This window comes from Macaca thibetana, chromosome 2 (genome assembly GCF_024542745.1).
Source record: "Macaca thibetana thibetana isolate TM-01 chromosome 2, ASM2454274v1, whole genome shotgun sequence".
Lineage (NCBI taxonomy): Eukaryota > Metazoa > Chordata > Mammalia > Primates > Cercopithecidae > Macaca > Macaca thibetana.
Genome location: NC_065579.1, coordinates 89,858,758 through 89,884,250, shown reverse-complemented (window position 1 = coordinate 89,884,250; position 25,493 = coordinate 89,858,758). Strand labels below are relative to the sequence as shown.

Here is a 25,493-nt window from a genome sequence, read left to right as displayed (position 1 = left end):
TGGCCCCGTGGCGCCCACCACAGCGGCCAACTGACACGCCAGCTTTCCCGCCTCATAGAGGCCCGGGAACGGGGGTGGGGCCCTGCGAGGGGCGGGGTCACGTCACTTCCTGTGCGGGACGCGCTACTGCCGGAGAGGAAAGGCAGAGCGAGGAGGGGCGAGGCCAAGAAAGCGCGCGTTTCTGGGAGGGGAGGAGCCTGGCTAAGGAGGGCCGCGTCACATCCGGTAGAGTTAGAGCCCGTGCGGAGGCGGTGCGGAGCGGTTCGGCACTGAGCTGCTGGGCGACCGGCGCGTCGTGCGGGGCTGCGGCGGAGCCTCCTTAAAGAAGGTGCAAGAGGTTGGCAGCTTCGATTGAAGCACATCGACCGGCGACAGCAGCCAGGAGTCATGAGCGACAGCGGCGAGCAGAACTACGGCGAGCGGGTACGTAGAGCTGCTGTAGGGGGCGGCTGTGTGGTCCTAGCTCCTTGCATCTTTTTCTAGGCCCATCAGCCTCGGGCCAGGAGGCAGAGGCGTTTTAGGCTCCGAAGTCTGAAGCCGGGAGGGCAGGCAAGGGAGACAGCTTTTAACCAAAAAAAGCCCTTGTGGATAGTGCCTTAGTGCCTTTGGTCGTGAAGGAGGGAGGCCACCGGCGGGTTTATGTGGCTTCTGCCTGAGACGGCCGTTTTTCCCGTTATAAGCGGGGGAAGACGAAAATGGCCGCTGCGTCCCCGCGGTGTTGGGGGAGGGGAACGATATCTTATTTCGGCGTTGCTCTCCTGCGAAAGTCCGCCGCAGCCATCTTGGGCTGGCGGGCTGGGCGCGCTGCCAGAGGCACAAAATGGCGGAGGAGCCGCGCGGCAACGCGGGCTCGACCCGCCGCGGGCCGCGCTTCATAAGGTCGTGTGGTGGGGTGGAATGAGACAGACGACGTTCTTTGGGGTCTTTGGGCAGGTGTTTAAGTTAACGAAGGACCGTCTTTGCCTCCACGGAAAGGACGGAGTCTGGGATGTCCTTGGGGCCTCTTAAGATGAAAGCTAATCTGAGGCTAAGTTTGGGCCCGTTAGGTGGAGGGGATTGCGTGAGGGCTTTGTGTTTGGCCTAAATGAAGCGCTTTTCTCTGATAAAGGGCTTCCCAGGCAAAAGTCTGTATCAGTATTCTGTTAGGACAGACCACAAAATCGCTAAGATTATTTTGTGGCCATCGCTTTTCCACGGGATTGTGAAGGAGAAATTGGCGGGCAACAATTTACGGCGCCGTTATTTCCTTTGTTTTGAGGCGTTCTAATACTTAGAACCACAGCGTGTGTTGGGTACACTTTTCCTTCCCTTAAGTTTCCACCTTTTAAAGGTGTTTAGTGAGGGTTGATTGAATTCCAGGAACAAGACAGTTCTAGGATTTAAGAAGCATACGTAGCTGGTCTGTGAGGCTCTGGGTATTAGATTCGGAAAGCATTGAATGGTGCGAAGATACGAGGCTTGCTAGAATTAAGAGAAATCTGTTAGAAGGGTAATAGCAAAGCACCATAGAAATTGATTTTTGAGGCTGTTACGGGAATAATTTGTGCTTTAAAAAAAAATTGTTACCTAAGTTTCCCCTTGTCGGTAGAGCTGCCTTAAGATCTGAATATGATTTATCAGGTAAATAAGATTATTAAATGTCTTAGCAAACTTTTGATTAAGATTTTAGATGATTCGTTAGAGTATTTTAGGAAGAAACTTTCAGTGATGAAGCGTGAGTTTCCTGTGTAATTTTGGAGCCCAAACTGCTTAATTTGGTTTGAGCTAATCAAGCCTTGCGTTTACATATTCGGAAGAGCATGGAGTTTTTAGTTTTTGATGTTTTTCCCTGAGCTGACTGACTGCAACGTCACGAGTGTTACAGATTTTTTTTTTTAAGTTCTTGCTTTCTTGGGTAACAAAGTTGGGATTGAGCTCAAAAGTTGTTAAAAAGTCGTGACTTCTGTTCTTTGGCAGTTGAATCTGTTAAAACTAGTCAAAGTCTTTTGTTATTAAACAGAACAATTACTGAGTACTTTTGTACTCCTTCGGAAATACAAAATGACTGGCTTCTGACTAAAGGAGCTCTCGGTTGAATACACGTGAAGAAAGCTTGAGAATGGAAAATTGCCCAAAGAGTTCATTAGTATATTTTACATGAGAAAGGAAACAATTGAAACTGGGTTCCAGTTTGAGACTTGGGTCGAGAAAATTTGAAATTTTCTGATTGGTTATCTTTTTACTAGTAAAAGTACATTGTGTTTTTCACAGTCTTTGAATTGTGAGAGGGAGGTTAACTTAATGTGATAAAAATTGAAATTATTTCATTACGTGAGTCTTCGCTTTCTGGCCGAGATCTCTAAACTTAAAAGTTGTGAAGTACTTCCATATTGTTGTGTTTGGTGTTTGTGTGTTTGTGTTCCAATTGGAACCTTTAAGGGTTGGAATACACCTGAATCAAACACGTGTCCAGGCTTCCAAAGCAAGCTTGGGAAAACCATAAAGCTCAGTGGAACAGTTTAATCTTAGACATGCCTGTATGATGCTTCTCTGGAGCCAGAAAAATGAGTGTCATTCAACTCCAGGCTTCTGGACTGGGTCTTAATGTAAATCACTAATCTCTTCAAATCAGTGAGATTCTCCCTTATTTATCTGTCTCTAATCCAAGACAGTACCACCCCTCTGTGCCCCACCTTTTCCAGTGACTAGGAGTTTGTTGTTGTAATAACATTTAAAGAACTGGTGTGTCCCTCATCCCTTGTTGGTCTGTGGGATTTATTCCCCCATCTCAAAGGTAATAGATTTACACTAAAATCTGTCTATAGGGGTCTAATTAGCAGACTTAACCTGATCTAGCCAAACCACTTTCAAAAGTAAGATCTCATTTTCATCTCCAGATTCAAGCCTCTTCCCCCCAAATTGCTTGCATTTTGTAAAGGGGTTGACTAGCACCCTTTCTTTGCAAAGAGAGGCACTCCTAGCCGTTAAGTCACAATTACAAGAACTTAAATAAAAAGTTGATAGCAAGTTTAGAAGTGCAGGGTAATCTTTAGAGCCCAATAGTGGTCACAGCGTGTAGGGTGTGTGAGATTTGTATGTTGGTCTGGCACTCGGTGTAATGTTCTGACCCCCTCAACATTGTAACGAGTTTCTGTGAGTGTTTACTAAAGGAATCCAAAAACTAAGGAGATACTGATGTATGCACTAGATGTTAAAGAAAATGTTTTGACCCAGCAGATACTCTGATAGAATACTGGCTATTAATTTTTGTAGAACCGATGTGTTTGCAACATAGGCACATTATCTTTATCATTAGAGATGAATAGCAGCATCTGGACACCAGCCCATCAAACTGCCTTTCAAATTCTGCAGTTTTTCTCTTCTTCTGCTTAATCTTGGGATATCTTTTTGTATTCCTTGGTTTTAGCTCCTGAACTCTAAATTCTAATTTTCAAAACATCTCTGAATCTACTTCTTTCTAAAGAATTGTAGCCATCTCACCAAATTCCTTTAAAGGATTGAACTGTCAAATAGGAAATTGTATTGTTGTGAGTCTGGTTAGGTTTATCAGTCTCTTGAAACCAGGTTGAAATATTTTTTTTTTCTTGGTTTTAAACAAGAATGCTTTAATATTGTGGATATTGTCTGGAACTAGAACGTGACATTTTCAAGCTGACATTACAAGTGATTTTATAAGGTAAGTACCACTGGTTTTGCCAAAAGGTTGAAGAGGAATTTAGGTGGTGGGGGAAGTGTTAATGGGATTTGCCTTGCACAGCCTTTTTTCCTTCTTTCTCTACAATGAAACTCAAATCTAGGTGGTAAACATTAATGCTTTCATAGTTATTTTGCCCAGGACTAGGACAGAGCTACAGTTGTGTATATTTATTGAGCCTTAGCGTTATGTTTTATGTTGATTAGTGTTTTTACATATGCGACTGTTAACAAGGCATGGTGACTGATGTTTGGAATTTTAAGTGTTTTGACCCATGTTAGTATTTGGGGGTGTGGGATATGTAGAATTAGATATTGAAATCACTTAGTATTGTTTTTAAACTGCAAGCCAAAGCAAGTTCTTCACCATAGCAAATTACAGTCTTGAAATTCCCCCAAAATCTCTGCTTTGAATTGGGTTTTGGAGGTTACACTGAGATTGATGTTATCAACGTAGATTGTTATGTGACAGTTTGGATGAGGGGCCCCTTTTTCTCTTTAATTTTTGTGGTTAGAAATTAGGTTAAAAGGCAGTCTTCTGAAAAGTCAAAAGATACTTAATACTTTTGTTGGGGAGTACTGAATGTTTTATGAATGTAAATTTAAGAGTCTGTGCTATATTTGCAAGAGAGTTTTTGTAAGCACGGTCCTACAACTAATTTCAGGTGATGGTTTTTTCCAGACACTATTCTCCAGTTTTTGAGGATTTTATCTATCCATTCACCCTTCTGGTAGACATTTTGTCCTTACTATATTGACATGAGCATTGACCTTTCCATAACAGGATTAATTAGTTTTTCTTTGCCCCATCCCTCCCAATTTTTAAAATACTGCCTTGTCGCTTAACTTAATGAGTTTGTGCATGTTTAATGTTAAATGGATTCCAGTTGTATCCCCTAGAAACATTTTAACAAAAATGTGTTGATAGGACAAGTTTCTGTTTATTTCTAACTAGGATCTCTTAACTAAATGTATATAACATTAGCCCAATAGTTGGTCTTCTGGTTTTATAAAGTAGCCACTCGAACTTAGCTGAGTTGAAATAAATCTAATATTTATATTAATTTAGTAATGGTTTTGTTTTTAGACTATAAGAGAAGGAATCAGGTTAGGAAGGGGCAATGAAATAACAGCGGGAAGGTATCCATATTGGAAACAGTTGTGATAGCTACAGCTATGGCCTCTATTCCTGTATCTTCTGCATCTAAGTGCCCTATTTGTATCGAACTTTTAGGAGGCCCTAAGGAAACCTGCTTGGGCATTCTGATTCCACGATTACATTTGTGCTGCCAGAAAACATTTCCCATTGCATTTTAGTGATGGATATTTAAAGAAAACCAATTACTGTAACTCCCTTAAATAAAAATGTATTTTAAAATTTTTGGATTAAACAATAATTGACTTTAAAACTAGACTGGAAATTATCCTTTTGTTAGGAAAGACATCCCAGCACTTGCCAGGTTAACAATGGTTGTCTTTATGCCCAGATAGGTATAAAGACTTGCAATTTTTTTAACAAAGCCTTACATTTTTTTCAGGAGGAAAAACTAGGAGAGGAAATAATTGACAAATGAAAGATCATCAAGGTGAAATGTATGATTTCAAAATAAATATGGAGGCAGTATTTATTTTATTTTGTTTATCGTGTTCAGACATTTAGACATCAGCTGAATTCAATCTTTTTAATTATTTGAGGTGAGCTATAATTTTAATAGTGCCACCTTTTAAAGTAGTATTTCTCCTTTGGACACCCAGAAGACTTAATATTTTCTTCATTGAGGGGGAAAATGTACAACAAAACTCTTTGAAAATACCAGTGTTGGATTCAAGTTTGTTCTGCTTTCCTTCATAGCTACTGGCATATTGTAGGTGGTTGACTTGATTTTGTCTTTTTGTGATTCATACTATAAAATATCACTAGAGCAGCTTTTCCAGGGGGTGGGTTACACTTCAGTTCCAAATTGTCAGGTTCCTTGACACCGTCTTTCTACAGAACTCAAATACAGAACAAAAGTGTGTGACGCTAAATACGTTTCTTTATCCTACCTAGACAAGTCACAATACTGTAAACCTCTTCAACCCTGAGCCTTTGTCATCGTACAAATGAATTGTCCGTGCTTTCCTTTCTTGCACTTATGTATTAATGTGTCACTTTTTGACTAGAGGTGTGCTTTTGACACTTAACCTATTTTCTATTGAATATAATAAGAAGTGTGAAATGTAATAGTTCTTAAAATGTTAAATGAACAGTAAATGTTCAGTGGCGCACTTCACATTCAATTTAAGCATGATAAATCTATTTGGAGTAGAGAAATGAGATTGATTACCATATATTCTAGAACCAGCAGAAAACTATGTAGTTTCAGTTTTTTGAGCTGCATATTCTAGTTTCTTTTTTAATCCAAATCAACAAAGGGATTTTTTTTTCTAGTTTCAGTTTTGGCACTGGATTTTATCCTGGAGTTTTAAAATATTCTTCATCCTGTTCTTTTTCTATTAAGGTTAATGTTGAAGAAGGAAAATGCGGAAGTCGTCATTTGACAAGTTTTATAAATGAGTATTTGAAGCTCAGGAATAAGTGAAGCTGAAATTTGAAAAAATAAAAGAAAGAATGCATGCTAATTATCAGACCAGAAGTCCCACTTGTAGAATATTGAGCAATTTGTGTGAAGTGGGGAAGATGAAAGAAGTCAGAATTTGAAACGGAAGAATGAAGAAAAGAAATAAAAATGAAGTTAAGATAAGAAGTAATCTGGAATCAGAAAGCACTACGCTAAGTAATTACTAGTCTGTTTATGTGTCCCTGTATATTTTGCTAAACATGCATGCATTATTTGTTTAATAGAAGAAAATATATACAGGGTAAAGAAGTGCCTTCCAGGGGAAACGTTTAAATTAGGTAATTCTGATTTTAACTGCTTAGTCAAATGATTGAAATGCAATTTTTAAAAAACCATATTTAGTAGTCAAGCACCAGGCAGCAATGAGCTCTCCAGCATGGGTAACAGTGGGCTTCATGTTGTCCTCTCTAGATAAACATTTTACCTATCTAATGTTGCTGGTCCTGGGGCATGAGTGAATACCTCCAGGGTTGGAACTAGTGGTCTTTGCCACCTCCCTGGACTCTTAGATTGCACTGATCTCTTTCCTTCAGTACTGAGCAATGTGTAGTAGAATATTTTCTGTTAAACGATTTTCAAAAGAATGTCACCAAGATGGTTATGGAACCAAACCCCCAAAATCCAAACAAAGCATTGAATAAAATAGTTCCCCTTGGCATTAGTGTGTTAGTTTTTTCCATATGGCAGTAGTGGAAATCTATGAGCATTTGGGCCCTAAATTTAAGATGCATATTTGCTAAATACACAGGGATGGTTTTTCAAATTCTGTTTCTGTTTAATGCCTATTCCAGCTGATTGACTAGGGTTACTGATAAAATACAGTAGCTTCCCCTTAGAAGAGGTGGGTCACATGAGTGAACAGAATAGCTAATACAAATTGCAGTAGTGGCAGATGCTTTCATTCCTATTTCTCCTTTTCTGCTATCAACATTTAGTTACTGTGATATTAGAGGTACAGGTTACAAAGTAGCTTTATTCTGGTTACCCATCCCTACCATTTACTGAGAAATTCAACCAAAAAGCTGTCTCTTCCTTTTCTGTGTGTTTTATTTTAGCTGAGGAGAAGGGTCAAGTGATTGTTGTAATGTTGTTACTCTCAGTTGGATGAGACAAGTACACATATCAAAATAATATCCAATAGTAGCCAGCCAACAGTTTTCTACCCAATTGAGAATGCCAAGGGTATCATCTCATACAGTTCTTCCTGAAATAAACTTTCTCTGAGAGTTGTCAGGTCTTCATGCTCTTGGAGAAAGTGACTTAAATGGCATTTCTTAGAGAATCCATTTTCTGATGCTTTCAGGCCTGTTTATTTCTGTATCTTGCAAGCAGAAGAAAATTTTCTCATAAGAAGTTTTGCGTTCCTTTGTCAAATTTCTTGCCATAGATAAACTAATGATAACATAAATGTTACTTTTATGTTCCAAATTACTCAAAGAGCAGGCAGGAAGCTGAGGTAAAAGTGATGTGAACGAATATTTTAATTCCAAGCCCATGGATTCTTTTATGAAGAAACCTGACAGGTCCTTGGGGTGCAAAAGAGGAAAATACCTCTTAACCCCCAGCCCACTAAAGGAAAGAAAGCAATTTGGAATCCGGTTATGACCCAAGCTGGATAGACTTAAGGTGAGAAAACATTGCTAGTGGACCATTGTGTCCATTTGTTTTTGTTTTCCCCCTTGACCAAAGCATCTGTGGGTCCTAGTGTGTCTCCTCCTCGGACCATAGGGAAGATAAAGAGGAGGCCGGCTTCTGTTCCTAAGAACAGGCAGTGTGTGAAAGACCACCTTAATCAGAGGTCTGATTAATGCTAGGGGGAGTCAAAGCAAGGAAGTCGGGATGACAGCGTTTCAGGAAGGTAACCTTTGCCAAGAGAAAAAAATCAGTAGGAAGCATGTAACTTCTGAAGTTGACTAAGTCAAGTAAGCCAGACATAACTAGTATGATAAACACAGTGTTTTAAGAGATGCAGATGCCCAATTCCAGGCCACCTAAAAACAGACTCCAGTTCAGAGTTCTTGTATTTGAAAATGCTATAGACGTTTAGTGCATACCTGTGTTTATGAGCCACTGTTTTAAATCTAATAAACTATATTCAGTTTTTAAAATAATACAGGGATTGGATGGTGATTCCTTCTTTCAAATACGTTTTTGTAAGGTGGTTGCTGTTCTCAGAATAGGGAGATGTAGATTATTTTGTTGGAAGGCTAAGTGTGCTGTATTTTTACTTGATGTATTCCCTGCAGGTTTTGTGTTAGGATGTGGCTGAGATCCAGTCTGTGAGAGCTTGATTGATTCCCTGAGCATTTTTCAGGGAAATTTTGGCTTTATTCATGCTAATTTTCGGTTCATGGTCCCTTTTTGTGAGGCAGTGGTGTCCAGTTAGTTCTGTCTCTTGGTGTGGTTTTAATGTGTTGACCGTGTCAGCCCTAACAGTGGAATTTGAAGTATCCTTAGATTTAGGGGCTTCCTCAACTGGTTTTACAGATTTGCCTGTCTGCATTAATATTTAAAGTTAACATTATGCTTTCGATTTGGGTGCTAATTTTAGGTCTTATTTTTTGTAGACAAGCTTGCTTTATTCCCTTGCATATGTATTTCCCAGCCAGTTAAATGGCCAAAATAACTTCAGAAGGCTTTAACTTTTTTAAGAAAATATCCCTGATAAAGGTGGAGACGTTTAGGTGCTGTCCCAAACACGTGTCAGTATAGAAAAGGAAGCCTTTGCATTCTGGTATTTCCATTATTCCTGGCCTAAGAAATGATTGCTTACAAAATGTATCTGCGTAGTCCGTTAGTTTTGGAGGCTGAGTGAAAACTGTGGTTTCCCAAATATTATATCTGTGATCTGCTGGAATTTAAGGAGAAAACTTCATTAAGTCTTATTTTCTAGGTTAGGAGTAGTATCTCTTCCCTCAGTGGACAGGCTGCTGAAGCATCTTAGCTTAGAATAAAAGCTTTTCTGTTAAATAAAGCCAGGAGCTTATTAAAGAGGACCTTGACCATTCTTCCTTTATACTCAGATTCCTGGGCCGACTGATTTCTGTTAACTACAGTTACTTTATTGGTAGTCTTTTAACTTAATGTGAAACATCCATATTCTGCTTTCACTTCCATTGAGGTAATCTTTCTAGTGTTGGAGTAAATAGGCGTTTAGCAACTTTTGGGTTCCCCATTTCTATTTTCTCACCTGTATTAATTTTTGCCTGTGGTAAAAGTAGCAAAAACTACACCCTCATTTTTGAGTCTTCAGAATACTTGATAGGGAACTCCAAGGGATTATTTATTAGAATCCCCAGAGCATCACTACATCCTTTAACCATTTCTTGATGTTAAAGGCAGCTGTCCTCACTAATAAAGAAGGGTATCATTTTTCTTTTAATCTCTTTACAGTCACTCATGGAGGGAGGTAGAGGGGAAAGGCTGTCACGTTTCATGTCACCTCACCAATGTTTTATAATGGCCTTGAAGTCATTTGAACGTTTCTAGAGTCGTCTGGGCCTAGAGACCTGAACTCATTTTACTGGATGAGTTAGCCTTTCCTTCTCTGTTAAACCTGAAACTTTAATTTGTCTCTTCTGTGTTACATTATACATTTTTTCCCTGAGCATCAAAGGATCATCCAAATTTTCTCCATTATGCTGTAAACCACAAAACTATCTTCTGAAGTGTTTTGAGGTGTAATTTAAAATAATCCTCTATCTTCTATCCTTTCAAGAATGTCCAGAATACTCTGAAGATGTATCACACAAGGAAATCTCCTGTGATTAAATTTTATGTGGAAGCTTCACCTTTGATTCATGCCATGTAGTGACTTCCTTTTGAGTCTTGCTATTTCTGCTCTCTTGAGTAGAAAGGCTCACCAGGCTTTACTTTGTCTAAGTTGGATAACCTAAAATAAAGGTTGCCTTATTTGATAATTTTACCTATCAGACTGATGAGGAGTAAGTAGGTTCTGTCCCTTCCTCATCTGCTGTTTTGGTGCCTTGGCAGAACTTTTCCTTCATTTCATTACTTAATATACCTTTTGTTGATTAATTCTATGTGTCTTTAACTCGTTGATGACCTAGTTGTCCTGGTTAGCCATTCCTTTGCTATTTTCATTACAGATCCCCCCCACCCCTTAACATGCCAGCCAATCCCAATTTTGACTGGGAAAGCTTTGGCTTTTGTATGTAGTTTCTATCCACTTTCGCTTCCTGGGCCCTAGATTAGGAGCTCCTGATTTAGCTGCCCTGGTTTTAATGTGTGCTTAAGTTAACTAGGTAAGTTAGGTTAATTCCTGGTTTCCCATAAGTTTGCCCTGGCTCATCTCCATTTAGCTGGAGAAACTGTGAAGGATCTCTGATATCTTCTCTACTCTTATTTGTGTGTAGTTCGCTGTTCTGTTGTAGCTCCATCTGGTTGCTTTCAGTTTTTTAGGGAGCCTCCCACCATGGTTAGATGCAATAGGGTTTTACAGGGTTTAGTGTCTTTCACGCTAGCCTTTGCTTTCCACTAGGTTTCTACCTTTCTCTAGGATTTGAAACTGAGATCATCATCTTTATCTCTTTTATCACTGAATTATAAATAATAACTTGAAAGGTCAAGGTCTATTTTTTTAAGTAAATTATATAAATTTTATAGGGTTTGTTTTATTGATTGCAACTTGATTGAAATAGGTATAAAGTATAGGTGTCATAGTTAATAAGGTTCCGTCTCACCCTAGTCTTTATGGAGTAACATTCTGAAACACAGTCCTTGGACAGTTCCCTTAACTGCTTGACTTTGGCACCCCTTTCTGAAGGAAGTGGGGTCAAATAATTCTTATCCCTGCTCCAAAAAGGTGGAAGAAAGGACAAGTTAATTGACTTATGTCATTTGGAGCAATGAAACTATAAACACCAGGTATACTCAGTTCCTGCCCTCACCTATATTTTCTTATCTTGGAAGGGGATTGCTGTCCCTCGCCATTTATCTCACAGCAGCTTATTTGTTTTTAAAGTTGCCCAGAAAGTGTGCAAATTAAACTTTTAACATCTACGTGTAGGAATCCCGTTCTGCTTCCAGAAGTGGAAGTGCTCACGGATCGGGGAAATCTGCAAGGCATACCCCTGCAAGGTCTCGCTCCAAGGAAGATTCCAGGCGTTCCAGATCAAAGTCCAGGTCCAGATCTGAATCTAGGTAAGAAAGACTGTCTTGAGATTTCCTCGTTACTCTTAGCTCTGAAATTGGTGCGTGTTTTGTAAACCAGGAAGTTAGAGAAGGTTAGATTATTTGTTGGCCTATTAAATATTGGCACTAGAAGTGAACTTAAGTTCTGGGAGGCAAGACTAAAAGCGGTTAAGAGCCTGGGCTTTTGGAGTCAGGGTTCTCTATTTTTGTTGGTTTGGGCAGATTATATAACCTTTCAGCATTAGCTTCTTTATAAAAGGCAAATTAGAAATACAGTACCAGTTCTTCAGGGTGGTTGTGAGGATTTACTGAATGTAAGTAAATTGCTTATTAGTATGGCAAATAGACTGCAGAACACTGGCTTTCAGTAATTGCAATTCTTGATAAATAAGTATATACGTGGTGCGCTTTTTTTTTTTTTTTTTAATGTTGGTGAAGAGTAGGCTATATATATATACACATCCTGGTTTGCCTGGGACAATACCAGTTTATGCCTGTGGTCAGGCATAATTAACAGCACCCCTTTTCTTAAATGTGTCCTGGTTTCGATGACAACTTAGAGTCACTCTAGTTAGTCAAGAGCCACTCGATTTTTTTGTTTTTGTTTTTAACTGCTGGGGAATACTTGTGATTTTGTTACTGTATTAAGTTAATGATGGGCATAATGGGAGACAGAAAAGTAGAGAAATGGTTTTCTGAGGGGGAAAGATAGGCACAAGCCAACTTAGTAAAATACTGCATGCCTTGATTTGCAAAAGATAAGTGATGTGTCTTTAATTGGAAGAAATACTGGAGGAGAGCTTGTGGTTTTTAGAACGCTTCCTAGCAAAGTTGAAATGACTTAATCATTAGAGAAGAAAAGTATTGATCCTATTAAGTTGGTAATCATGTTAGCATATTCCTGGATTGTTCCCTCTTTTGGAGTTTAACTTTAGAATAGATTAATAAACTTAAAGAAGATAGTATCTGTTGTCAATCGTAACCTTAGGGAGGTGTCTTTGTCTTGCAGGTCTAGATCCAGAAGAAGCTCCCGAAGGCATTATACCCGGTCACGGTCTCGCTCCCGCTCCCATAGAAGATCACGTAGCAGGTCTTACAGTCGAGATTATCGTAGACGGCACAGCCACAGCCATTCTCCCATGTCTACTCGCAGGCGTCATGTTGGGAATCGGGTAAGGCGAAAAACTGGTTTTGAAGCAGTGAATTGCCTAAATTTACTTTTTCTTAAAGTTAGAGCTGATTTTGACAATAGAGCTTTAGCAGTGGGTGCCTGAGTGAACTTTTTAGTGTTTTGAGACTGTCTTTTAAGTTAATCTTCATGAAGGGGTCTGCGTTTGGGCTACCTGTCATTTAAGCATAATACTGACACAGTGATGATGTAACTCCTTAGCCCATCAAAAGAAACTTCCCACTGTGCATTACTATACTGTACTAAAGTATTAGCACATTAGTTCAAAATATAGTTGTATGCTAACGTTACTCTTTTTTTCCAGGCTGCATAAACCCAATTAGATGCTCTCCTAACTTTCTCATTTAATTTGAAGCTAATTTCTTTTTGGTGTTGTTAAGGTGTTTTTTACATTTCATGAAAGACTTCAAATGCGATATTTATTGTGATTTCATTGTATAATCCAAGTGGTTTAGGAGGAGGATGCGGGGGGACTTAATGTTTTTACAGTAGAGTAGAATTTTTCCCTAGTAAATTGTTAATTTATGAAATAAATGGAATCTTTAGGTAAATTCATCACAGCATCTGGAATGTTATCAACATATGGTTCACTCTTTATTCTTTCCTCTGTCATCTTTTTTTGAGACAGGACCTCACTCTGTCACCCAGTCTGGAGCGCAGTGGTGCAATTTCAGCTTACTGCATCCTACCTTCCAGGCTTAAGCGATCCGCTCACCTCAGCCTCCTGGGTAGCTAGGACTACAGGCATGCACCATCACACCCAGTTACTTCTTGTATTTTTATAGACGTGGGGTCTCTGTGTTGCCCAGGCTAGTCTCAAAACTCTTCTGAGCATCAAGCAGTCCACCAGCCTTGGCCTCCCAAAGTGTTTGGATTACAAGCATGAGCCACTGCACCTGGCCAACTCTTGTTTCTTATGATTGCAAGCTGTTTATGACCTGTAAAATGGTTTGGTACGCATCCCCTTGGGCTTCATTTATGTATATACACTTGTGCATTGTGTTTCTTGAAAAATCAACCCATACATGCTCATCAATTCAGAGCATTTTATTGAATGGAAAGTGTGTCAACATTAAAATTTTTTCTAGCTGATGGACTCTGTGGTTCCAGTTATCCTTGTGTGTCATGTTATGAATATGTGGATTTTTCTCAGAGTAAATTCATAGAAGGAAAGATGCAGGTTGCTTGTCACCAGCACGAGGGATTGTTTCCCCATTTAATTCTAAGGTTGAAATTTTTTCTTTTGCATTTTTCCTACCCATTCCCAAAAATGCTTATAGTACTTGCTGTAATTTTGTAATTTCCAAGTGGTATTTGGTCTAATTATTACGTAATTTTCTTGTTAGTGACATTTTGGCTAGTATATAGCTCCCTTTTTTAAAAACTTTGATTTTATGACAACTTTCCAAAGTTTAAAAAATTTTTTTTTCCCTAGGCAAATCCTGATCCTAACTGTTGTCTTGGAGTATTTGGGCTGAGCTTGTACACCACAGAAAGAGATCTAAGAGAAGTGTTCTCTAAATATGGTCCCATTGCCGATGTGTCTATTGTGTATGACCAGCAGTCTAGGCGTTCAAGAGGATTTGCCTTTGTATATTTTGAAAATGTAGATGATGCCAAGGAGGTAAGTAAAAGTCGACCTGTTCCTTTGTAAACCACCAGTTCTGTTGTTAACACCAAGTACCAGTGACCAGTTGCTAGGATAGGGACAAGGACAAGTCAATAATACTTCGAACTTTTTCTCCAGCCTCTTGTGGAGACTGAGATACCTGCACAACAACAGAAAATTTTGTATAACTTGGGGAAGTTGGTCCTACCACCTACTTTATTAGTTGCCACCTACTGGGGTCAACTATACCCCAATTCCACCAGGATATGTAGTCATTGTTTACATTGAGTTTATATTCTAGAGTCGAAAATAACCAAAAGCAAAGTTATGTTCCTTTTTTGGCAAGTGAATGATGTCATATTTGGATTTTGACTTGAGGCAGAATATAGGAGTCGAGATATGTGAGGCTAGATCCCATTTAAGAAATTCAGACTTCAGGTACAGAAAGGATGGTAGCTAAAGTCGTCTCCACGTATAGAGAAGAGGAAAAACTGAGAAACACTTAATGACAAGCTCTCTGATAGTCAATGTTGAGATTAGGAATTGAGCTCCAGGTAAAATCACTTTAAGTAGGTCTTTATGGAAATTAAAAATTTTTTAAACAATAAATTTTTAAAGGGGTAACCTACTAATGGAACAATTAAAAGCTGAATGCAGCTGGTTACAATGAGTGACTTTGTGGAATTGTAAGATTTGGAGAGACCTCTTAAAATACACAGCTTCATTTTAGGAAAAATTGAGATGCCAAAGGTGTAAGTAGGATTCGCTTGAGTTCACCCATTTTCTAATTAAATTTTTGCAGTAGGGTGACAGCTCTCAGAAAATAGCATAAATTTTATCTTAATCTCTAGTGCCAGAAACTCTCTGGGGCATAAACACTAGCTTGAACATCTGAACTGGAAGATAGCATAGTATTGGAATTAGAAATTTTAATTCTATTTAGGTAAAAGGATGTTTCCTCAAATTATGAATAAACTTTAATGTGTTCGAAATGGGTTATTTTTATTTTTTAAATGTATGCTGTTAATACGGACTCTGGGAAAAGAAACTATATGTACTTAAGACTTTGCTTCAGTCTTAGCTTTTGGCTTCCAGAGAAGGGCTAAGAAAACTTCAAGGGTTAAATAATATGTTCAGGTTTCATGAATCATAGGATCTCAGTCACAACTATTTAACTCTGCTGTTTTAACCCAACAGCAGCCAGATAAATGAGTGGGGCCCTATTCCAATAAAAGATTATTTTGGGGCACTGGAATTTGGAATCCGTGTGTTTCTTCACTTGTCATGAAATACTATTTTTTCCCCCTAGTTATTTAAATTCTTAGCTTATGGGTTATACAGAGACAGCCAGCTGGCCCGATTTGACCTACAGGCTGTAATTTGCCAATTGTGTGCTGCTTTGGAGCTGGAAATACTGTCAGGATTATAGTTAGGTAAAATAATTGCTACACGTTTTTATGAGTAGCTTTTACAAATGAACATTTAGTGGAGGGAACAACACATTGTAAGTTGTAGACCTTATGTTTTGGCTAACATGAAGATAACTTAATGCACCTAACTGAGGTGTGCAGTGGGACCTTACTCAGCCATGGGATAATTAGTGGCTTTGTTCAGGATGTATATAACAATTTATTTGTCTTTTGAAGGCTAAAGAACGTGCCAATGGAATGGAACTTGATGGGCGTAGGATCAGAGTTGATTTCTCTATAACAAAAAGACCCCATACACCAACACCAGGAATTTACATGGGGAGACCTACTTAGTAAGTTTATTTTCAAAATAAATATAATTGGTAATTGTTCACTTATCAAAGAAACACATTAGTGGAAAGTGTTCAGCACTTAGATTTGTGCCATAAACTTGACTGTTGATTGATTTAAGTTTAACTATTACAGGTAAAACTGTAAACCTTAGTCAAGTGCACTTTTAAATTTTCTTTTTTGTTTTTGTTGTTGTTTGATTTTGTTTTTGTTTCGTTTTGAGACGGAGTCTCGCTCTGTTGCCCAGGCTGGAGTGCAGTGGCACAATCTCGGTTCACTGTAGCCTTCGCCTCCTGGATCCAAGTGGTTCTCCTGCCTCAGCCTCCCGAGTAGCTGGGACTACAGGCACCTGTCACCATGCCCTGCTAATTTTTTGTATTTTTAGTAGAGATGGGTTTTCACCATGTTAGCCAGGATGTTCTCAATCTCCTGACCTGGTGATCTGCCCTTCTTGGCCTCCCAAAGTGCTGGGATTATAGGTGTGAGTCACTGCGCCCAGCCTAAATTTTCTTAAATAGAGCAAAGTGATACTGTTTTTCTTTCCTCTTAGAAATATGTGGGATATGCAGATTGACATCTGGCAGGATCTGTGTGCCTCCTTAACCAAAGATTTTTAAAAATAGGTTTATGTAGAAACAGGGGAAAGGGCAATGTTTGTTCAATATAGGTGAGAATTTTAACAGGAATAATGTTTATTTTCCAGTTAATGTGTCAGAAAAGACCTACTAGCAGATATAAAAAGTCATGTCCAGAAAGATAAGGGAGGTCACCTGATATTTTTTTCTTTATAGTGGCAGCTCTCGTCGTCGGGATTATTATGACAGAGGATATGATCGGGGCTATGATGATCGGGACTACTATAGCAGATCATACAGGTAAGTTATGAGGTAGAAAGGTCAACGTCTGAATCTCAGTAGTGTACAGAGCAGCACTATGCTTAAGTTTTAGCCCTTGGTAAAAGCTTTGCTTTAGTACTTTTACTCTAGAAATGCAGAGCAGAAGCGTAAATCAGATTTTAAGGTTCTGTGTCTTTTAATCAATTTAATGTGTAATTGGATTTCTGTTCAAATATTCTAGAATATAAATGGGATTTAGATGATAACTTATAATGTTAATAATAAAATGTTGTATTCTTTTTAAACATTGAATGAGGCTGGGCACAGTGGCTCACATCTGTAATCCCAATACTTTGGGAGGCCAAGGCAGGCAGATAACCTGAGGTCCAGCCTGGCCAACATGGTGAACCCCGTCTCTACTAAAAATACAAAAATTAGCTGGGCATGGTGGTGCATGCCTGTAGTCCCAGCTACTCGGAAGGCTGAGGCAGATGAATTGCTAGAACCCGGGAGACAGGTTGCAGTGAATTGAGATTGCACCACTGCACTCCACTCTGGGCAACAGAGCGAGACTCTCTCCAAAAAAAAAAAAAAAAAGATAATGAAAGCAGAATTATAGGCTGAGACGGGGGGATTGCTTGAGCCCCGGAATTTGAGACTGACCTGGGCAGCATGGGGAGACCCCATCTGTAAAAAAATTGAGGCAGGAATCTGGGGAGATTGAAGCTGCAGTGAGCCAGGTACACTCCCATCTGAGTCTCCTCCCACCAGAGCAAGACCCCACCTTAAAAATTTAAAAAAAAAAAAATTATAGCCTCTGTCTTAGTCTTGTAAAAGCAAATTTCATAAGCCATTTTGGAAAGCCACTACTTTTCAGGCAGTTTCTTGGAATCTCTAATGCATGCATCGTACACTTAGAGGGCAGGTAAAACTGATGCCTTGAAAGAGTCCAGAGAATAATTTTACGACATTAATTTAGTATGACAAGGGTAAGTCGCTTTTTATTGTTGCCAAAAATTTGGTATTTCGGGGTTTGGGTAGGGAAATGTCAATCATATTTTAAAAATAAAGATACGTTTGAGAATACTTCCAAAGATAAGAATGAAGTAAAATCGTGACATTTTGGTCCTCCCTTGCTTTGTCAAAATGTGTAATTTGACAAGTCAAATAATACAGTTAGTATTGACCACTGTTGTCATTGATAATGGTATTGAGGTATAGATGTCTTTTTTGTGGATTATTTGGTAATGTTTAAGAAGTTAACAGTTGTTAATAATTGTCTGAAAGTGAGTCTGTAAGTGTATTCTTGTTCAGCATTTTATCACCCATGAAAACCCTTTTTTATTTAAAGCATCACTCTGTTGAATGGTACTAAAGGTACTGATTTGTTGAGACTGAGATTAAGCTGTTTGTTTGGTTTTGTTGTGTTTTTTTTTGTTTGTTTTTTTTTTTTTGAAGAGCATTTACTTAGGAATGTTCTGTGTTCTAATACTACTCGTTTCAGCCACCAGAGAGAACCCTATGCAGGTTTCTAAAAAGAGTGGCAAATCACTTGACCTGCAAGAAACATCTCATTCATGCTGTATGAAAGTTTTTATTTTACTAAATGAATGACATCATTTTTTAAAACTTGCAAACGGAATGCCTGTTGCCTTTCTGTCTTCACAGAGGAGGAGGTGGCGGAGGAGGAGGATGGAGAGCTGCTCAAGACAGGGATCAGATTTATAGGTACGCCAGGAGAGGACTTAGCATCTGTACAACAGTAGAAAGTTTCACATAAAGATGTTTGCCTACTGATGTTTTGGTAAATTATAAGTGGAATACCCAAAATCATACTGTTTGAAGTTCATGAAAATATTCTAACGGAAACTAAATGACTACGTAAAATCTTTGTATATTTATAAAAATTAATTGGGTTTACCATGGGTTATTATTTAGTGGTACCATTTTATACCTTGATGAGGTACAGTGATGTTAAAGTGACTTTAACTTTAAAGTGAAGTTAAAGTCACATAATAACTCATTTTTTTGTCATTATGTTCTTGTATTACATTTTATTTGCTTTTTGTAAGCATCTAATAGCACATGAACAGCTTTTTTTACACAAAGCTAAATCCTGAAGTACTTGTGGAATTAGTTTTGGGTATTCATGAGGGTGCTGTTGGAATTATTGAATGGTATGGGAATTTTCTCTCATTTTTATTTTTAATTTTTGGAGACAGAGCAACACTGTTGCCTAGGCTGGAGTACAGTGGAGCAATTTCAGCTCACTGCAGTCTCTGCCTCCCAAGTAGCTGGGATTACAAGCGTGCACCACCACACACACATAGCTAATTTTTTTGTATTGTAGTAGAGACAGGTTTTCACCATGTTGGCCAGGCTGGTCAAACTCCTGGCCTCAAGTGATCCTCCTGCCTTGGCCTCCCAAAGTGCTGGGATTACAGGCGTGAGCCACACACCCAGCCAGGAATTTTCTTTTACCTCTCTTAATCATACTTCACAAAATTTAAGAGATAATCAGATTAAAATATAGCAAGGATTATTTGACCTGAAAGTTATTTGGTACTTGGGCCTGATAATGTACTTCATTCTCAAGACTTAAACAGACATCAAAGGTTCATGCAGCATTTCCTTTTTTGGGAACTGATAAAAGGGCAGTATTTATAGTCATAAATTTATATGTTTGCTCTAATTATTGAGACTTAGACAATCTTGACATTTGTTTATAGAAGGCGGTCACCTTCTCCTTACTATAGTCGTGGAGGATACAGATCACGTTCCAGATCTCGATCATACTCACCTCGTAAGTTTTTATCTTAATGATTGTTTATATTGTTGTAGAATGGCTTGCTCTGGTGACAAAATACACCAAGTAACTGTTCCCTTTTGCAGATAATGGATTGCTTTCAGGTAGTTTTATCTATACCTATGATTCTGCACACACCCTGAATGGTTTTTTGGTTCAAGAAAGTTTATGGAAACAACCCTTAGAATCCTATTATTTTTTAAGAAGGAAAAATTGGAGAGCCTCCTGAGCCAGAGTAGGCTCAGAGACTCCTGTTGTTTCTAACTGAAATAGTAACTCTAGTAGCTTTTCAAGAGTCCTTAAAAATTTTTGGACAGCACAGAAACATGGATTACTTTTAGCTCTCAGATTGAGTTATACTTCCCAGCAATTTCTGTTATGCAACATTGCTATCTCATTTCTAGTGTAATCCTTACATGGAAGTCTTTCTCTGTTTGGGGGTGGAGGGGTCTGGTACATAGGAATTTCTTAATGGCAGAATATTCTGAAATTCTCAGCATTAAAGTATATTTGATAATTAGTTCACTTAATATTAAAGCATGTTCATTCTTTTCTTCCTAGGTCGCTATTAAAGCATGAAGACTTTCTGAAACCTGCCCTAGAGCTGGGATATTGTTTGTGGACAATATTTTTTATTGTCTCTTGTTTAAAAAGTGAACAGTGCCTAGTGAAGTTAGGTGACTTTTACACCTTTTATGATGACTACTTTTGGTGGAGTTGAAATGCTGTTTTCATTCTGCATTTGTGTAGTTCGGTGCTTTGTTCAAAGTTAAGTGTTTTCAGAAAAGTATGTTTTGCATGTATTTTTTTACAGTCTAAATTTTGACTGCTGAGAAGTTTCTATTGTACAAAACTTCATTTAAAAGGTTTTTCTACTGAATCCAGGGTATTCTGAAGATCGAAGCCTGTGTAAAATGCTACCAAATGGCAAAAAGCAACAATAAACAGTTTGATTTTTACTTTTCTTTCTAACATATCAATGCTTAGCAGAACTATTCAGATTAAGTTGTCAGTAGTAAATTTAAAAACAAATGCCCATTTTCCTCCAGTCCATGAAACATACCATACTTATATAACTGCAACTAAATGTTAAAAATTATGCTCTGTAACTCTGTACTGCTAGTATTAGAACTAAAAACCTTAAAATACAGCCAGTGCTTAATGCTTATATAAATGTGGATTTGTCAGCTTTTATGTAATCTGTAATATGTATAGCAGGAAATAAGAAACGAAGAGTTACACAGTGTATGCCTTAAAAGGCTGTTTCTTAAAAAGCTGTTACAAGGGGATAATGGTATTTCAACTAGTTATCAGCAAGTGACAATACATTCCACCACAAATATACTCTTGTTCTTCTAGCTTTTAGACTATATGAAAAAACTGGGTGCTTCAGAGTACATGATAAGAGAAGGGAACACTACACCTGTGTCATGGATGAACTGAAGACTTTGCCTGTTCATTTTTTAAATATTATTTTCAGGTCCTTTGCTTACCAAAGGAGGCCCAATTTCACTCAAATGTTTTGAGAACTGTGTTTAAATAAACGCAAATGGAAAGAAAAATGCTGGTGCAGCTGTTTACAAAGAAGTGTTCTTGTTCTATTAGAGTTCTTTTGTAGTTAATTGTTAGGGCAATGTGTTCCTTGGACTGAGATGTATCTTTGCTATTTTGGGGAGGGGGAGATGAATTTCTGTTTCTGTTCCTGAAAAATTCAGAGGGATATCCATTTGGGGATGGAGTTACAGTAAATAACTAGACTGAGGGTACTTGAAATACATGTTCTTAGTTTTCTTTTGTATTTAAGTAATTTTCATGACCATTGCAGAGATGTTGCTATATGTAGATTCTTTTGTTACCTTGCTAACCTTTATTGCATTTAGATACTAGTACATTTCAGGTACTTTGAGAAGCACTTTATATACAATCTTTAGCAATGAAATGATGTAACTTACCTTAGTTCAAATAGCTGTTTAGGTGGCAATGCCACGATCTGAACCTAGGTGATGTTAGTCCATAGTTCTGTTAATTGTGATGTCATTCAGCCTCAAATCTGGGTAGCTGGGTGATGGAAAATACCAGTAATGGAGCATAGGCAGTATTGGCAGGTCTTAATTTGTAAAACTTACTGTCCAGGGTGTTGATAATCTCCAACATAACCCTCAGTTTCTGTCTTAAAGCCTGAGTTTTAGCCCTTTCGTCGTGTAGCTGTCCTTTATCCTGCTGGTTAAAAGTTTCCTTTTTTAGGCTGGTCTGAGTTTTTTTTCTGGGTTTTAGATTTGGAAGAATTTTAACTATTTGACATGGCCATGAAGAGTGTTAACAGGCAAAAGACCTTGAGGAAAACTTGGAATTTTACCAGGTTGGGACAGACTGAAAAGTAGTAGTAGTGGTACTACACAAAGTGGTAGTCTTTTGATGTGCTGTAATGCTAGTCACCAGTTTCATGAAAGGCAGCAGTTGAATCAGACCAAAAAAAAAACTATGGGAAAGGATAAATTTGAGTCTTAAAGTTCTTGCCTCAAGGCAAAGGGACTTGGAGGCTTTTATATGCCAGTACAAACAATCCATTGCTTATAGCTGTAGGGCTGAGACTACTAAAACCAAATGCAAAGTTCATTTGGAAGATTGCTCAGTTAAATAGTTTCATACTGTAAGGCCCTTGTGAAACTTCTCAGGAAATAAACAGAGTCTCAACAAGTGTAAAGGCTGTGTCAAAAGATTTGTAGACCTGGGAGCAGGGGTTTCCAACCTCCTGGCGGTGAATTGCCTGAGCTCCGCCTCCTGTCAGATCAGCAACAGCAGTAGATTTTCATAGCAAGAACCCTATTGTGAAGTGCGCATGTGAGGGATCTAGGTTGCGCATTTCCTTATGGAAATCTAACTACATGTTAGAGAATGCTCAAGCTCTACAATGTTTACACTGTTGCCCCTACATAAGGAATATATGCCTTAGGATGAAACTAATAGCTCTTAGCCCTCTTACTCCATTGACTAGGATTCCAATTCTGCAAGGCCCAGGAGGAGAAATTGAGAATTAGAAGTTTCACCCAGAAGAAATAAAAGGATTTGGTTTGCATTATTATCAAAATTTCTGTAAATTCGACGGAAATTTTGAAGATGGATTAGGCTGGGTTTGTTACTAGCAGTGGACACACCACCGGTATTCAGCATGCCATCTCAGTGGTTTTTATGTGATTGACTCTTGTAGGATTGGACTTAATGCTATGTAAGGGGTTATTGTATACAGTATAAAGGATTATATATAATCTTTTATATATAATGTAAAGACAAGAATATTGGATTGGTTCTATTCCACTCATTCTGCCCCTTACAAGACAAGACCCAAAATAATCCTTTTTCCCCATGAGTAATCAGTTGATGAAGTTAAGAAAACTTTCAAGAGTTATACTGCTCTGGCAAGAGGAGATGAACTGAAATGGGATTCCACGTTTGTAGAGACCAGGTAATCACTGTTTTTTGGTGTGTGGGGGGTTTGGTTTGGTTGGTTGGTTTGTGTGTGTGTGTGTGTGTGTGTGTGTGTTTTGAGACATAGTTTCACTCTTGCCCAGGTTGGAGTACAATGGCAGGATTTCAGCTCACTGCAACCTCTACCTCCCAGGTTCAAGTGATTCTCCTGCCTCAGCCTCCCAAGTAGCTGGGATTACAGACACGCACCACCACGCCCAGCTAATTTTTGTATTTTTAGTAGAGACAGTTTCACCACATTGGTCAGGCTGGTCTCAAACTCCTGACCTAGGGTGATCCACCCACCTCGGCCTCCCAAAGTGCTGAGGTTACAGGCATGAGCCACCCACACCCAGCCAAGACCAGGTAATCACTGTTAACCCCTAGAAACTGAAGTTGGCAGGGTTAATAATTAAAAGGAGCAAGATACAATTAGTGTGTGAAAGGATCTGGCAGGAATTTCAAGCTGTAGTTAACTAGATACTAGGTTCAGGCTGGGCGCAGTGGCTCACGCCTGTAATCCCAATACTTCGGGAGGCCAAGGCGGGTGCATCACCTGAGGTCAGGAGTTCGAGACCAGCCTGGCCAACATGGTGAAACCCCGTCTCTACTAGAAATACAAAAATTAGCCTGGTGTGGTGGCAGATGCCTGTAATCTCAGCTACTTGGGAGGGTGAGGCAGGAGAATCGCTTGAACCTGGGAAGCAGAGATTGCGGTGAGCTGAGATTGTGCCATTGCTCTCCAGCCTGGGCAACAAGAGTGATACTCCATCCCAAAAAAACTAGGTATTACATTCACAGAAATAAACACTAGTCTTTTGCCAAAGACACCTGCAACTATTGATTTGTGTTGTAGAAAGATAAATACTCAAACTTAACCAGAAATGATAGTTGACCAACATCATGGGTTTGAACTGTGTGGGTCTCCTTACAGGAATTTTCTTCTGCCTCTGCCACCCTTGAGGCAGCAAGACCGGCACCCCCACTCCCTCAGCCTACTCAATTTGAAGATGATGGAGGATGAAGACTTCTGATCCACTTTGATGTAGAAAATAAGGATTATAAGAACAGATAAACAATATATACACAAGTTTTGTGTTACATAGGTTATTGGTAAAACTTCTGACCAACAGACTGTTCAGGGGGAATCAAAGGTTGTGCGCAGCTAGGTACAGAGGATTACATGAGAACAAAGACTAGGACCTCGAGAAAAAACCTTGCTCATTGTCTTCATCTGGAGAAATAGGCATGAGTTTACAGGTATCTTCTGAACAGATCAATATCTTAACCGTCTTTGTGGTTAAAGGGTTTGAGCAGCAGAATAGATTGGTAACAAAGCAAAGGCAATGAACGTATCAACATGGATATCCTTTAGATTGGTAACAAAGCAAAGGCAATGAACATATCAACATGGATATCCTTTAGATTGGTAACAAAGCAAAGGCAATGAACATATCAACATGGATATCCGCTCAAGTTTAAACATTATTGCCAGCACTAGCAATAATGTGAAACACACTTTGATGGAAATAACTGCAATATTAAGTTTGCCTGTGAAGGGGGGACAGTAATTTTCACTGAAAATAACATTCTGGATTTGGTTTCTTGTCATTCCTTTATGGGACCTTATATCCATACCTGTATTGTACTATGTGACTTGGCTTCTGTACCAGAGTTCACTGGAGAAAACAATTTCTATATAGTTGATACCAACTATACATACTGTTTGTATTTATTTTGAGAGAGGGTCTCACTGTGTACCCCAGGCTGGAGTACAGTAGTGTGATCGCAGCTGAACTGCAGGCTTGAACTGGGCTCAAGTGATCCTCCCATTTCAGTCTCCAAAGTAGGGAACTACAGGTCCAGTTATTTTTTGTGTGTTTTTTTTTGAGAGGGAATCGTGCTCTGTTACCCAGGCTCGAGTGCAGTGATACGATCTCAGCTCACTGCAACCTGTCTCGGGTTCAAGCGACTCTCCTGCCTCAGCCACCGAAGTAGCTGGGATTACAGGTGCCTGCCACCACGCTAATTTTTGTATTTTTAGTAGAGACAGGGTTTCACAGTGTTGCCAGGCTCATCTCAAACTACTGACCCCGTGATCCGCCTGCCTTGGCTTCCCAAAGTGCCAGGATTACAGGCGTAAGCCACCGTCTCCTGGCCCAAGTTCAGCTAATTTTAAGAGAGGGGTCGCATTATGTTGCCCAGGCTGATCTCAATCCTCCCACCTTGGCCTCTGTAAAGTGTTGGGATTATAGGCGTGAGCCACTGCATCTGGCCAGGTTCTCTGTTTTTAAATCCTAAATTAGAATTAACTGAATCGTAAGGTGTATGAACGTTTTTAAAGTTCTTGAATGTACCAA

General features: G+C 39.0%; 1 protein-coding gene across 2 annotated transcripts; it reads left to right on the top strand.

Moving 5' to 3' along the window:
• Nucleotides 1-233: 233 nt before the first annotated feature.
• On the top strand, nucleotides 234-21,230 carry TRA2B (transformer 2 beta homolog). 2 transcript variants are annotated; one of them, XM_050780256.1, is made up of 9 exons: nucleotides 234-423; nucleotides 11,344-11,477; nucleotides 12,478-12,640; nucleotides 14,093-14,281; nucleotides 15,913-16,028; nucleotides 16,818-16,901; nucleotides 18,531-18,590; nucleotides 19,592-19,665; nucleotides 20,230-21,230. In XM_050780256.1, the coding sequence occupies exons 1-9, from the start codon at nucleotides 388-390 to the stop codon at nucleotides 20,238-20,240; spliced, it is 867 nt and encodes a 288-aa protein (XP_050636213.1). In that variant the 5' UTR covers nucleotides 234-387; the 3' UTR covers nucleotides 20,241-21,230. The 2 variants fall into 2 exon arrangements, with proteins under 2 accessions (XP_050636213.1, XP_050636214.1); XM_050780257.1 differs by lacking the exon at nucleotides 234-423 and adding an exon at nucleotides 6,287-6,470.
• The last annotated feature ends 4,263 nt before the right edge of the window (nucleotides 21,231-25,493 follow it).

What these genes read in the sequence shown, in the direction of transcription:
- TRA2B (XM_050780256.1), top strand. Translation starts at nt 388, where the DNA reads ATGAGCGACAGCGGCGAGCAGAACTACGGCGAGCGG. An exon ending in TACATGGGGAGACCTACTTA is followed by an intron (nt 16,029 to 16,817) that starts GTAAGTTTATTT and finishes TTTTCTTTATAG; the next exon opens with TGGCAGCTCTCGTCGTCGGG. An exon ending in GACAGGGATCAGATTTATAG is followed by an intron (nt 18,591 to 19,591) that starts GTACGCCAGGAG and finishes ATTTGTTTATAG; the next exon opens with AAGGCGGTCACCTTCTCCTT.